Here is a 13,297-nt window from a genome sequence, read left to right as displayed (position 1 = left end):
CCCAACATTATCATATATCGGCCCAACACTATTGCATCCAAAACATCAAGGGCGATAACAAAGGATGTGTTATTCCCAGCCATCAGTGGTCTCGTGTGGTGTGATGATGTGTGTTGTTTGTCCAGGCGGAGATACCATCAAGAGTATCAACCAGCAGTCTGGAGCCCACGTGGAGCTGCAGAGGAACCCCCCTCCCAACACCGACCCCAATGTTCGCGTCTTCTCCATCAGAGGCACCCCGCAACAGATGGAGGTAGCATGCCAGCTCATTGACGACAAGATCGGAGTAAGTTCCCCCAAGTCAAGTGCCTTTAAGTCCAAAGACTAAGTCTCGATAAGTCAACACGACTACCTATTGCCTGGCGACTTAAACTGTATTGCCTGACGACTTAAACAGAATTTTTCCACTGCTCTGTGTTCGCTACATACTTCAGTCTGAGATGGCCGTCTTTGAAGTTGTTCGTGGAGACATCAAAATGAGGGGTGTTGTACAAAACAAAGTCACCAGCGAATGGATAATCTCTTAACAATTCAGACTATCAAAGCCAATGGTGAATTTTCACAATGCCGCTTTACCCACGTATGTTCTTACTCTGGCCCAACCCATCGGTTTCTGGGAACAATCATTGTGGAAGTACTTAGATCCAGACTCATTGCGGAGAAGAAACTAACGTTCGTGGGCGTGGCGTAGCGTTTGGATGGAGCAATGAGTTTGGGTAGCTGAAATTGGGTTTTTATTTTTGTAATGAGGCTTGCTTCCCGCTTATGGCCACCTCCGTCTTACAGAGACTGGGCTCTGTTTATCATGCATCCTTGCACTTTATTACAAATGCCAAGACACTCACCCACCATTGCACATTGTACCAAATGGTAGGTTGGACCTCCCTTTATATGCGCAGAAAGATACATTTGTATGTGTTCATCTACAAAGCCCTTTTGGGTAAACTCCCTCTTTACCTCTGTAGTCTGGTCTCCTTTACCACCAGCAGTTACCATACCCGGTCTGCTAGGTGGTTGCTACTTAAAGTCCCCAGGACCTTCACAGTATTAAGCATGACTGCCTTCTCTTCTTGTGCACAAGACGCATGGAATAGTCTACAATCCATGCTTCATCTAGATTTGTTAGTGCCACTGAATGAATTTAAAATATTGATGGAGACTCTGTTACAGAGTTTAAATGCTGTTTTTAGGCTGGATCATGTTGTATGTTTTAATTATGTAATGTATTGATTGTTGCTGCCTTCTTGGCCAGGTCTCCCTTGAAAAAGAGTCTCAATGGTATTTTCTTGGTTAAATAACAAATAAAAGCTAGGCATGGGTACCTAGGCAAATTGCCTGCAATTTCTATGTTTCATTATTAACTGTTAGTCGACTAAATAAATACCACCATGATTTAAATTAATTTAACTGTCGTTTTTTACTCTAGTTAACAATGTTGAATGTCTCGTTTTTTTCCCAGGGCTCAGGAATAGTGAGCAATGGTAGTTTTGGGTTGAGCCCTTACACTCAAAGCCCTGCAACTCATCAAAAGTAAGTCACAGTTTCTGTTCGTCCCTGTCATTTTTTGTCTACTATATGCATTTTCTTTGTGTTGCTGTCGTTCTGCCTGCTTTCTGTCTTGATCAGTTGTGGCAGTGGAGCCCAGACTTTAATGACAGGGGGATGGGGGACTGGTTATCAAACATGGCAGCCTCAAGGCCAGCAAGACCACAGTAAGTCACCTTAGCGCTACAACTTGTCTTAAGCACATCTCGTAAACATTTGGCAACGTTGTCTTGTATTTTACAATTAATATTAACTCCGCTAACATGGTGGAACCAGGCTGATCTCTATGTTCACCACTGAAACAGAATGGTCAACGCAACGATCAAGCTGGTTGCACTTGGCTAAAACGCTGCAGCAATTACTTTGTATTTATATTTTCTCAGCTTAAACATTGTTTTGAAATAATTTTACACTGTGTTTACTGTGCATTCGGAAGGTATTCAGACCCCTTCCCTTTTTCCACATTTTGTTACAGTACAGCCTTAATCTAAAATAGGTTAAATTAAATAATGTCCTCATCAATCTATACACAATACCAGCAGCAGCATACCACCCTGCATACCACTGCTGGCTTGCTTCTGAAGCTAAGCAGGGTTGGTCCTGGTCAGTCCCTGGATGGGAGACCAGATGCTACTGGAAGTGGTGTTGGAGGGCCAGTAGGAGGCACTCTTTCCTCTGGTCTAAACAAAGATCCCAATGCCCCAGGGCAGTGATTGGGGACACTGCTCTGTGTAGGGTGCCGTCTTTCGGATGGGACGTTAAACGGGTGTCCTGACTCTCTGAGGTCATTAAAGATCCCATGGCACTTATCGTAAGAGTAGGGGTGTTAACCCCGGTGTCCTGGCTAAATTCCCAATCTGGCCCTCAACCATCACGGTCACCTAATAATCCCCAGTTTACAATTGGCTCATTCATCCCCCTCCTCTCCCCTGTAACTATTCCCCAGGTCGTTGCTGAAAATGAGAACGTGTTCTCAGTCAACTTACCTGGTAAAATAACAGATAAATAAAATAAAAAAATAAAATAAAAATGACAGTGAAAACATGTTTTACATTTTTTGTGTAAATTAATAAAAATAAAAATACCTTATTTACATACAGTTGAAGTCGTAAGTTTACATACAATTAGATTGGAGTCATTAAAACTCCCTTTTCAACCACTCTATACCGGTTATTTCACTTATAATTCACTATCACAATTCCACTGGGTCAGAAGTTTACATGCACTAAATTGACTGTTCCTTTAAACAGCTTGGAAAGTTCCAGAAAATTATGTCATGGCTTTAGAAGCTTCTGATAGGCTAATTGGCATCATTTGAGTTAATTGGAGGTGTACCTGGGGATGTATTTCAATGCCTACCTTCAAACTCAGTGCCTCTTTGCTTGACATCATGGGAAAATCAAAAGATATCAGCCAAGACATCAGAAAAACATTGTAGACCTCCACAAGTCTGGTTCGTCCTTGGGAGCAATTTTCAAACGCCTGAAGGTACCACGTTCATCTGTACAAACAATAGTACGCAAGTATAAACACCATGGGACCACGCAGCCGTCATACCGCTCAGGAAGGAGACGCGTTCTGTCTCCTAGAGTTAAATGTACTTTAGTGCGAAAAGTGAAAATCAATCCCAGAACAGCAGCAAAGGACCTTGTGAAGAAGCTGGAGGAAACGGGTACAAAAGTATCTGTATCCACAGAACAAGTCCTATATCGACATAACATGAAAGGCCGCTCAGCAAGGAAGAAGCCACTGCTCCAAAACCCGCCATAAAAAAGCCAGACAACGGTTTGCAACTGCACATGGGGACAAAGATCGTACGTTTTGGAGAAATGTCCTCTGGTCTGATGAAACAAAAATGCAACCGTTTGGCCATAATGACCATCGTTATGTTTGGAGGAAAAAGGGGAGGCTTGCAAGCCGAAGAACACCATCCCAACCATGAAGCACGGGAGTGGCAGCATCATGTTGTGGGGGTGCTTTTCTGCAGGAGGGACTGGTGCACTTTACAAAATAGATGGCATTATGAGGAAGGAAAATGATGTCTCAAGACATCAGTCAGAAGGTTAAAGCTTGGTCGTAAATGGGTCTTCCAAATGGACAATGACCCCAAGCATACTTCCAAAGTTGTGGCAAAATGGCTTAAGAACCACAAAGTCAAGGTATTGGAGTGGCCATCACAAAGCCCTAACCTCAATCCTATAGAAAATGTGTGGGCAGAACTGAAAAAGCGTGTGCGAGCAAGGAGGGGCCAAAATTCACCCAACTTATTGTGGAAAGCTTGTGGAAAGCTACCTGACACGTTTGACCCAAGTTAAACAATTTAAAGGCAACGCTACCAAATACTAATTGAGTGTATGTAAACTTCTGACCCACTGGGAATGTGATGAAAGAAATAAAAGCTTAAATAAATCATTCTCTTTACTATTATTCTGACATTTCACATTCTTAAAATAAAGTGGTGATCCTAACTGACCTAAGATAGGGAATTTTTACTATTATTAAATGTCAGGAATTGTGAAAAACTGAGTATAATGTATTTGGCTAAGATGTATGTAAACTTCCGACTTCAACTGTAAGTATTCAGACCCTTTGCTATGAGACTTGAAATTGAGCTGAGGTGCATCCTGTTTCCGTTGACCATCCTTGAGTTGTTTCTACAACTTGATTTTGAGTCCACCTATGGTAAATTCAATTGATTGGATATGATTTGAAATGGCATAAACCTGTGTATATAATGTCCCACAGTTGACAGTGCATGTCAGAGAGCTCCGAGACAGGATTGTGTCAAGGCACAGATCTGGGGAAGGGTACCAAAAACGTTCTGCAGCATTGAAGGTCCCCAAGAACACCATGGCCTCCTTCTTTCTTAAATGGAAGAAGTTTGGAACCACCAAGACTCTTCCTAGAGCTGGTTGCACGGCCAAACTGAGCAACCGTGGAAGAAGGGCCTTTGTCAGGGAGGTGACCAAGAACCTGAGTTCCTCTGTGGAGATTGGAGAACCTTCCAGAAGGCCAGCCATCTCTGTAGCACTCCACCAATCAGGCCTTTATGGTAGAGTGTCCAGACGGAAGCCACTCCTCAGTTGAAGGCACATGACAGCCCGCTTGGAGTTTGCCAAAAGGCACCTAAAGGACTCAGACCATGAGAAACAAGATTCTCTGGTCTGATGAAACCAAGATTGAACTCTTTGGCCTGAATGCCAAGCGTCATGTCTGAAGGAAACCTGGCACTATCCCTACGGTGAAGCGTGGTGGCAGCATCATGAGGTGGTGATGTTTGTCAGCGGCAAGGACTGGGAAACTAGTCAGGCTCAAGGGAAAGATGAACTGAGAAAAGTACAGAGAGACCCTTGATGAAAACCTGCTCTAGAGGGCTCAGAACGTCAGACTGGGGTGAAGGTTCACCTTTCAACAGTACAACAACCCTAAGCACACAGCCAGAACAACGCAGGAGTAGCTTCAAGACAAGTCTCTGAATGTTCTTGAGTGGCCCAGCCGGAGCCTGGACTTGAACCTGTTCGAACATCTCTGGAGAGATCTGAAAATAACTGTGCAGCGACGCTCCCCATCCAACCTGACAGAGCTTTAGAGGATCTGCAAAGAAGAATGTGAGAAACTCCCTAAATACAGGTGTGCCAAGCTTGTAGTGTCATACCAAAGAAGGATTGAGGCTGTAATCTGAATACTTATGTAAATGTAATATTTAAGTTTTTAAAATTTGTAATAAATTTGCAAAAATGTCAAAACCCTGTTTTTGCTTTGTCATTATGGTGTATTATGTGTAGATTGAGGGGGGGAAACAATTTAATCTGTTTTAGAATAAGGCCGTAACGTAACAATGTGGAAAAAGTCAAGGGGTCTGAATACTTTTTGAATGCACTGTATATGAAATAGACATGTAAAGATGGACTCTGCAACATTTTGCTCATTTCAGTGTCTTACAAATATCTCTCAAATGTAAGTTAAGACTCATAAATGCATACAAGCCGATTGTCAGAGTTCGATGTGTCCAGGATAACGGTGTCCTCTGAGTATTTGCTCATCTCGGGGTGCTCAGTAATCGGTGAAGTAGTTGTGGGAAATTGCTGCTCAAGCATCTAAAAAATCCTAAGTAACAGCGAGTAAACTATAAAAACAGACGTTGCATGCGGCTGAGTGGCATTTGATAATTTCGCCGCCTCTTGCGATATGTATATTGCACGTGTCAATATCACAATTTCGATGTAAATTGGATTAATCGTGCAGTGAACCAGGTGTAGAAGGTACACATTAGCTTTCATCCACTCATCTATTTTACTTCTAAGCCAATTGAAAGGGGAGTCTACCATGGCTTGAACCAATGATGTTGGGGAAACATAAATGTGCAACAAATAACACATAAAGATTGTCAAGAAATTGCCAGAAAGGCTTTTAGTTAGTCAACCATTTCATTTAAATGTTCCTATTATTCCCAAATCAAATTACTTCTGACATGTTTGGGCAAAAGGCTGTATCGCAAGGGGAAAAAAAGTTACAGTCCATTTGAAATACACTGGTATTTGTTCAAAATTTAATGCATTGTTATTTTATTTGGGTACAGGTCACAATGGATCCCAGGCAGGCCAGATGGACTACTCTACAGCTTGGGAGCAGTATTATAAAAAGCTAGGCAAGTGCTCTGAGACAGTAAAAACCCTGTCATACCCACATGACTTTTTGAACAATTGCAATATTTTTGCCATACATTTAGTGCAACTGCAGCAAAGCTTGAGGTTTGGCGTTTGGAGCAGTATATCTCCAGTAGTAGACATTGCAGATAACGCTGTGTTTGCAGGCCAAAAGACCCAAGCTCAGAGTATTGTCCATGACTACAGTAAAGCATGGGAGGATTATTATAAGAAACAAGAGTAGTCTCATTCATTTTGTCAGTTGTCTTTAGACATAATCAAGATTGCAATTCCAATTGTGATAGCGTTATTTGATGCTGTTTTCTCGGAATGTCTATACGCTTGTGTCCCAAAAGGTCAGACATCTCAGCAGCAGAGCTCACTCCCAGACTACAGTGCAGCTATGGCAGAATATTACAGGCAGCAGGGAGCGTACCTCTGGCCGGGTGCACAGGCAACCCAGGGCCCAGATCTTCAGGTAATGTACAACACTGCCAAACTTATACTAACACTGGCTCTAAACAGCTCTCTAAACAATGGTTTCTTCCACTAATTAGGTCTCCCTCTTTATGACTCTAAACAGCTCTCTGTCTTTAAACAAGCTCTGTCTCTGAACAGCTCTGTCTCTGCCTCTAAACCACTCTGCCTCTAAACTTATGTCTCTAATCAGCTCTGTTTCTGCTTCTAAACAGCTCTCTCTGAACAGCTCTGTCTCTGCCTTCAAACAGCTCTGTTTCTGCCTCAACACAGCTCTCTCTGCCTCTTTAAAGTGCCTGCTCTGCCTATGAACAGCTCTGCCGCTAAACAGCACTTTCTCTTTATATAGACTGAGTGTACAAAACATTAAGAACACCTTCCTAACATTGAGTTGCACCTACCTCCTCCATTTTGCCCTCAGAACAGCCTCAATTCGTCGGGGCATGGACTCTACAAGGTGTCCAAAGCGTTCCACAGGGATGCTGACCCGTGTTGACTACAATGCTTCCCACAGTTGTGTCAAGTTGGCTTGATGTCCTTTGGGTGGTGGACCGTTATTGATACACACGGGAAACTGTTAAGCGTGAAAAACCCAGCAGCATTGAAGTTCTTGACACATACTACCATACCCCATTCAAAGGCACTTAAATCTTTTGTCTTACACATTCACCCTTTGAATGGCACACATACACAATAATAATGTCTCATTGTATCAAGGCTTTAAAATCCTTATTTAATCTTTCTCTTCCCCTTCATCTACACTGATTGATGTGGATTTAACAAGTGACGTCAATAAGGGATCACAGCTGTTCTTAATGTTTTGTACACTCAGTGTATGTTAAAACTATTACTGGCAAGTCTTGAAGAGTTTACATGCATGTGTGTATTGGGATGTGCTCTTGCGTACATGGTAAACTACATAACATTTTCCTTTTTAAAATGTCTTCCAGGAGCATTAGAGTGGACACCCATCTAATTAAGACTTTGGAATCATTGAGACGAAAAGAGAACTATTAACAGTACTATTGACGTTTCTAAAGTATATTTTCAAAACTTTGCGTCGTACCTTTCCTTTTTGTAATGTATTCGCTGTAGAATAACTCAACCTAAAAACTGATATTTTACTTGGCAATTTTGGGATATACTCGTCTTGAGTATACTTTTTATTTTATTTTTATGTATGTGTCTTTGAACAAGATGTAGTATAATCTATTTTGTCTAGTTTTTGCAATAAAATGGTATTGGCTTAGCAGTCTTGAGGATTGAGTATAATGACAGTTTTGTTTTTGTGAACGATCATGTTTTAAGCATGCGTTTGCTTTTTGATTTGTGTTTTTACGTAGAACATTTTAAATTTTGAGAGATTGAAATGTAATGTGTGATTGTTGGAAAAAAGTTGTAATTTCTAACTAAATTCCTGGTATGGTATCTGTCATTTCTTATTCAACCATGTTATTCTTCTGTGTCATTGTTTTGTTTTCTGTTCTGGAAGGTGCGATATCTAATTTCTGTTTTGAGACACATATGCTGATAAATGAGTTATTATTCTTACATTAGACATCCTAGTTTTAAGCCTAAGTGTAATAAATGCTTAGCAAAATTATATTTTAGAGAGCTGGGATATGATGTGTTTGATTTAATCTTATGTATGTATCCTCATGTACATGGGTATTTAAGTATATTTGTTGAATAAGGATTGTTAGTGTAATATTCACACGGATGCTCTCCCAATTTGATGTATTCACTGCTAATATGGAAAATGTTGTTTTGAAATTTGATGTTGCATCTCTCACCAAGTGCAAATATAAACCCAGCATGTCTTCTGTGCTCAAGACTGCTAAGCCGCTTTCATTCTACCTGTTCAAAATATTTGTTTTCGTATGGCAAATGTAAAGTGTGATTTATTTATATTTTTGAACCGCCTAGCTTCCACAGTATCCCAACCAGTACACTTTGTTTCTCGCTAACATAATTGTTTTTGTGTAAGAAAGAATGTATGCTATGATTCGTTGAATGATTACTCCCTACAATTTTTTATGATGACAAGACATACTTTAACCTATGATTTTTGTGTACATTTTTCTCATATGCACAGATAACCTTGTATTTAAAAGTCAAGTCATTTGTTTGTTTCTAGGGCAGTTGATACCATTTGGGCTATTGTAATGCACATTCCTGTTTTTAGATGTTTGCTGCCTTTTCAATGGCAAATTAGTTTAACTGTGGAGGTACCCAAAGAGCCATATCACTGGACTAACAAGTTCATCTTTCTGTAGCATACAGTTTGATTTAGATACCTTAAGTATAAAGTTTTATATGCCATAAACATGAGTAGAGACAATATATATTCTCACTTGTTTATTTCTATGCTTTCTTAGTTGTTTGACTCAGTAATTTGCCACAATTGCTTTTGTGAAAATATAGAATCTTTATTTTTGTACAGTTAAAAAGTTTATCTGTATAATGATTTGTCAATCTCCCTAACAGTTTTCTTTGTTGCTGTATACCGTGCTTCAATTAAATCTACTCTCTCAAGATTGAGTATGAATTTAATCTGATCATATTTGATTTTTTCCAGATATAGAAGGACAAATGATGATTGCATGTGGGCAGCAAATGTAAAAACTAGTTTTCTGCCAGAAAAAAATACCATAAGTCTAATGTCTTTTCTGGGCTGTCATTCTTAATTTAGTCCATTAGTGAAATGCATGCCCCCATCCCCTCACTTATGCAGTAAAACACATTAGCAAACAAAGTTGTAGAAGTCTGTCGACTTGCGGCCTAATCCTTTATGACTGTTGCCATCAAGCCCTAGCCCCAGATGGTCATGTGTTTCGAAAAGAGAAAGGCTTTGTCCCAAATGGCATCTTATTCCTTACATAGTGCACAACTTTTTTTTCAAAAGTAGTGCACTATATAGGAAATAGGGTGCCATTTGGGATGCAGACGATGACGTCAACCCCTTAAAGTCTTCCAGTAATTACACATCAGATGACCTCTGCTTTAAATTGATGATCAGAATGGGAGTGCTAAATGGGCATTTTAAAAGTTGGGAGACAGGAAGCCAAGCGGATCCACTACATGGGATGTCGGCATGGGAATTACTGGCACGGCTCTACTGCACTTGCACTGCGCTAATAGACAGTGGTTCCCATGCCAAAAGCACATTTGTCATCAATAACAAATGAGTAATTATTCCATAATGACCTCAAGGTGTCCCCTAATTGAGTAGTGTGTGTAGGCAAGGGTTGCCAGAAGTAATAAAAGCTGCTGTATTAGCAAAGGAAACATATTCTTAAGTGGAATTGTAAATAAAGATGAGCCTGCATTTATTTTGTGTGCCCCTGAGGTAGCTGACCCTAGATTAAAGATTTAACTGTTGCTGGAGGAGAGCCATTTAGTCTTTAGTGTTTTTGTCATAGTGTTCAGAGTGGAACTCGACCTAAAGAAGATAAAATACACTCGGAAGTTTACATACACTTTAGCCAAATACATTTCAACTCAGTTTTTCACAATTCCTGACATTTAATTCAAGTAAAAATGTTCTGTTTTAGGTCAGTTAGGATCACCACTTTATTTTAAGAATGTGAAATGTCAGAAGAATAGTAGAGAGAATGATTTATTTCATCTTTTATTTCTTTCATCACATTCCTAGTGGGTCAGAGGTTTACATACACTCAATTAGTATTTGGTAGCATTGCCTTCAAATTGTTTAACTTGGGTTAAACGTTTCGGGTAGCCTTCCACAAGCGTCCCACAATAAGTTGAGTGAATTTTGGCCCATTCCTCCTGACACAGCTGGTGTAACTGAGTCAGGTTTGTAGGCCTCCTTGCTCGCACACGCTTTTTCAGTTCTGCCCACACATTTTCTACAGGATTGAGGTCAGGGCTTTGTGCTTGCCACTCCAATAGCTTGACTTTGTTGTCCTTATGCCATTTTGCCACAGCTTTGGAAGTATGCTTGGGGTCATTGTCCATTTGGAAGACCCATTTGCGACCAAGCTTTAACTTCCTGACTGATGTCTTGAGATGTTGCTTCAATATAGCCACATAATTTTCCTGCCTCATGATGCCATCTATTTTGTGAAGTGCAACAGTCCCTCTTGCAGAAAAGCACCCCCACAACATGATGCTGCCACCCCCGTGCTTCAAGGTTGGGATGGTGTTCTTTGGCTTGCAAGCCTCCCCCTTTTTCCTCCAAACATAACGATGGTCATTATGGCCAAACAGTTCTATTTTTGTTTCATCAGACCAGAGGACATTTCTCCAGAAAGTACGATCTTTGTCCCCATGTGCAGTTGAAAACGTAGTCTGGCTTTTTTATGGCGGTTTTTGAGCCATGGCTTCTTCCTTTGCTGCGTGGCCTTTCAGGTTATGTCGATATAGAACTCGTTTTGCAGTGGATATAGATACTTCTGTACCTGTTTCCTCCAGCATCTTCACAAGGTCCTTTGCTGTTGTTCTGGGATTGATTTGCACTTTTCACACCAAAGTACGTTCATCTCTAGGAGACAGAATGCATCTCCTTCCTGAGCGGTATGACTGCTGCGTGGTCCCATGGTGTTTATACTTGCGTACTATTGTTTGTACAGATGAACGTGGTACCTTCAGGCGTTTGGAAATTGCTCCCAAGGATGAACCAGACTTGTGGAGGTCTACAATTTTTCTTCTGACATCTTGGCTGATTTCTTTTGATTTTCCCATGATGTCATCCAAAGAGGCACTGAGTTTGAAGGTAGGCCTTGAAATACATCCACAGGTACACCTCCAGTGGCTACAGAACTTGAGTCCCTCAGTGCAGATGAAAGTTGCACTATTTGATGTTAGACAAATTATGTGTTCTGTTATTATTGTCATAGAATCCGTTGATGCTGGAATCCATTTGGAACAGTACAAGAGCTAACAACCGTTACCAGTATGGAGGTGATATTTGTGCCATCATAGTCTCGCCCACCAGTCTGTCGAGACGTCTGGTTTCACACCGCCTCAGAACGGGACTTGGCAGGAGCGGCGAAAACAGCCACCAGTTTTAATTGGCTGATCTCACAGACCACCATCTAGTGCAACCCTTAGAACCCCTCCCTCACTTTCATTGTGGACTTCAAAGCGCGAGCAGCGCAACTGATTTTTACAAGGAAGTGAGTTTGGAAAATCGGACGCATCTTAGAAATAGTTCTCACATATAAACTATATTCCCAAACTCAGAATCAATTGGGCTACCCAAAAATAATATGGTCAGTGTGATAGAACATTTATTTTGATTGATTACCAATTTTCACCATCTGTAGCAGGCTCGCTCCCTCTCCAGACTAAATTTTAACCACACCCCTTTCAAGTCTCTCTTTGTAGCACATTATTACCAGGCTCTAGGTGCCAGTTATGCACACCTGGGGACGAGGTCAGTACCATCAGAAATAGAATCTGATGAATTCCAACACCTGACTTGACAGCAATGTGTTTTATTTCACAGCCTTCTCATGACTGCCAGTCATCCTTTCCCATTTGTCTCTACACTCCTTCAATGCAACCTGCTTTACAGGTGAGTGGGCCCAATATAAAACTGAGGAGTTTGATGGCAGCACTAGTTTGGACCTCTTGTGTAGCATTTTTGTATTGACCACAGTGCAATTGTTCCTCTTGGAATCAGTTGAGATGTTCAAACTGTTTGGCTGCTGAGGCTGGCTGCAGACCAGACATTTAGACCAAAGGTGTTCAACTCTAGTCCTTAAGGATTGTGGTTTCTTCTACTGATTTCCTTCTCTCTCTAAAACCAGTGAACCTAGCTTAGTTTAGGTCCCTTTCTGGCCCTTAATTAGGAGCCTGGAGTTGAATGCATAATCTAGCCTTATGAACTATGAATCGATAGGTACCAATACTAATACTGCCAGGTTTTGACTTTAGCCATCACCTCTCTTGTTTCTTAGAATGATACATGCCAAGCAGAATTTAAAGGATTATAGTTTTTTTTACTTGTAATTCTATTTTTTTGCCTTTTAAATTTTAATATGTTGGAGACCCCCCCCCCCCCACGACACCTGTTTAGGTGTAATATTTTATTCATTGCATTTTGGCTATCCTCAGCTCTACGCTCCATGACTGCATGCCCATGTTAGTCTTATCCTGCCATCCAGAATGTCAATGTGTATATCCTAGGACAAATTAGCTAGCAACAGCAAGCTAGCTAAATAGGACAAATTAGCTAGCAAGTGAAAGCTAAATAGCTAAATTGCCATACATGTTGTTTAATGATTTTCGACCTGTCCCCAAATTAATGTCATTGGTTCAGAGTTTGTTTTGATATTTTAACCTGCGTGTCGTGATCGCGTTTCGTGTAGGGGGACAAAATAAATGTATGCACGATGGCGCACGTTTGGGTTCCGTGTTAGTGTTAGCCCTACTAACCTGCTAACATTACGTTAGCACTGAATGAGTCACCCAGTTTCTATCAACACCTAGCTTATAGCTATATGAAATTTAACCAAAGCTTTGGAAGTACATAACACCAGCTAACCAGTTATCAAATGTTAGATAAAGTGCATTCGGGAAATTTTCAAACCTTTTCGAGTTTTTCCACATTTTGTTTTATTTTTTAATACATTTGAAAAACTTTCTTAAAAACCCCTTTTCGC

At 40.8% G+C, this 13,297-nt stretch overlaps 1 protein-coding gene across 4 annotated transcripts in view; it reads left to right on the top strand.

Annotated features, from left to right (window-relative positions):
* Positions 1-9,221, top strand: part of LOC139576349 (far upstream element-binding protein 3-like) — an 88,841-nt gene extending 79,620 nt beyond the window's left edge. For 3 of the 4 annotated variants that reach the window (XM_071402358.1, XM_071402360.1, XM_071402362.1), the window contains 6 exons: positions 126-286; positions 1,460-1,530; positions 1,627-1,712; positions 6,125-6,193; positions 6,548-6,669; positions 7,090-7,298. In XM_071402358.1, the coding sequence (XP_071258459.1) occupies positions 126-286; positions 1,460-1,530; positions 1,627-1,712; positions 6,125-6,193; positions 6,548-6,669; positions 7,090-7,164 (584 nt within the window). In that variant the 3' untranslated portion in view covers positions 7,165-7,298. Of the gene's footprint in view, positions 1-125; positions 287-1,459; positions 1,531-1,626; positions 1,713-6,124; positions 6,194-6,547; positions 6,670-7,089; positions 7,299-7,618 lie in introns of those variants that run through there. The other variant, XM_071402359.1, reaches the window with a different exon arrangement.
* Positions 9,222-13,297: the final 4,076 nt, after the last annotated feature.

Source organism: Salvelinus alpinus, chromosome 5 (genome assembly GCF_045679555.1).
Source record: "Salvelinus alpinus chromosome 5, SLU_Salpinus.1, whole genome shotgun sequence".
NCBI classification, from domain to species: Eukaryota; Metazoa; Chordata; class Actinopteri; order Salmoniformes; family Salmonidae; genus Salvelinus; species Salvelinus alpinus.
Note: the sequence above shows the minus strand (reverse complement) of the source record. Positions and strands in the feature narration are given on the sequence as shown.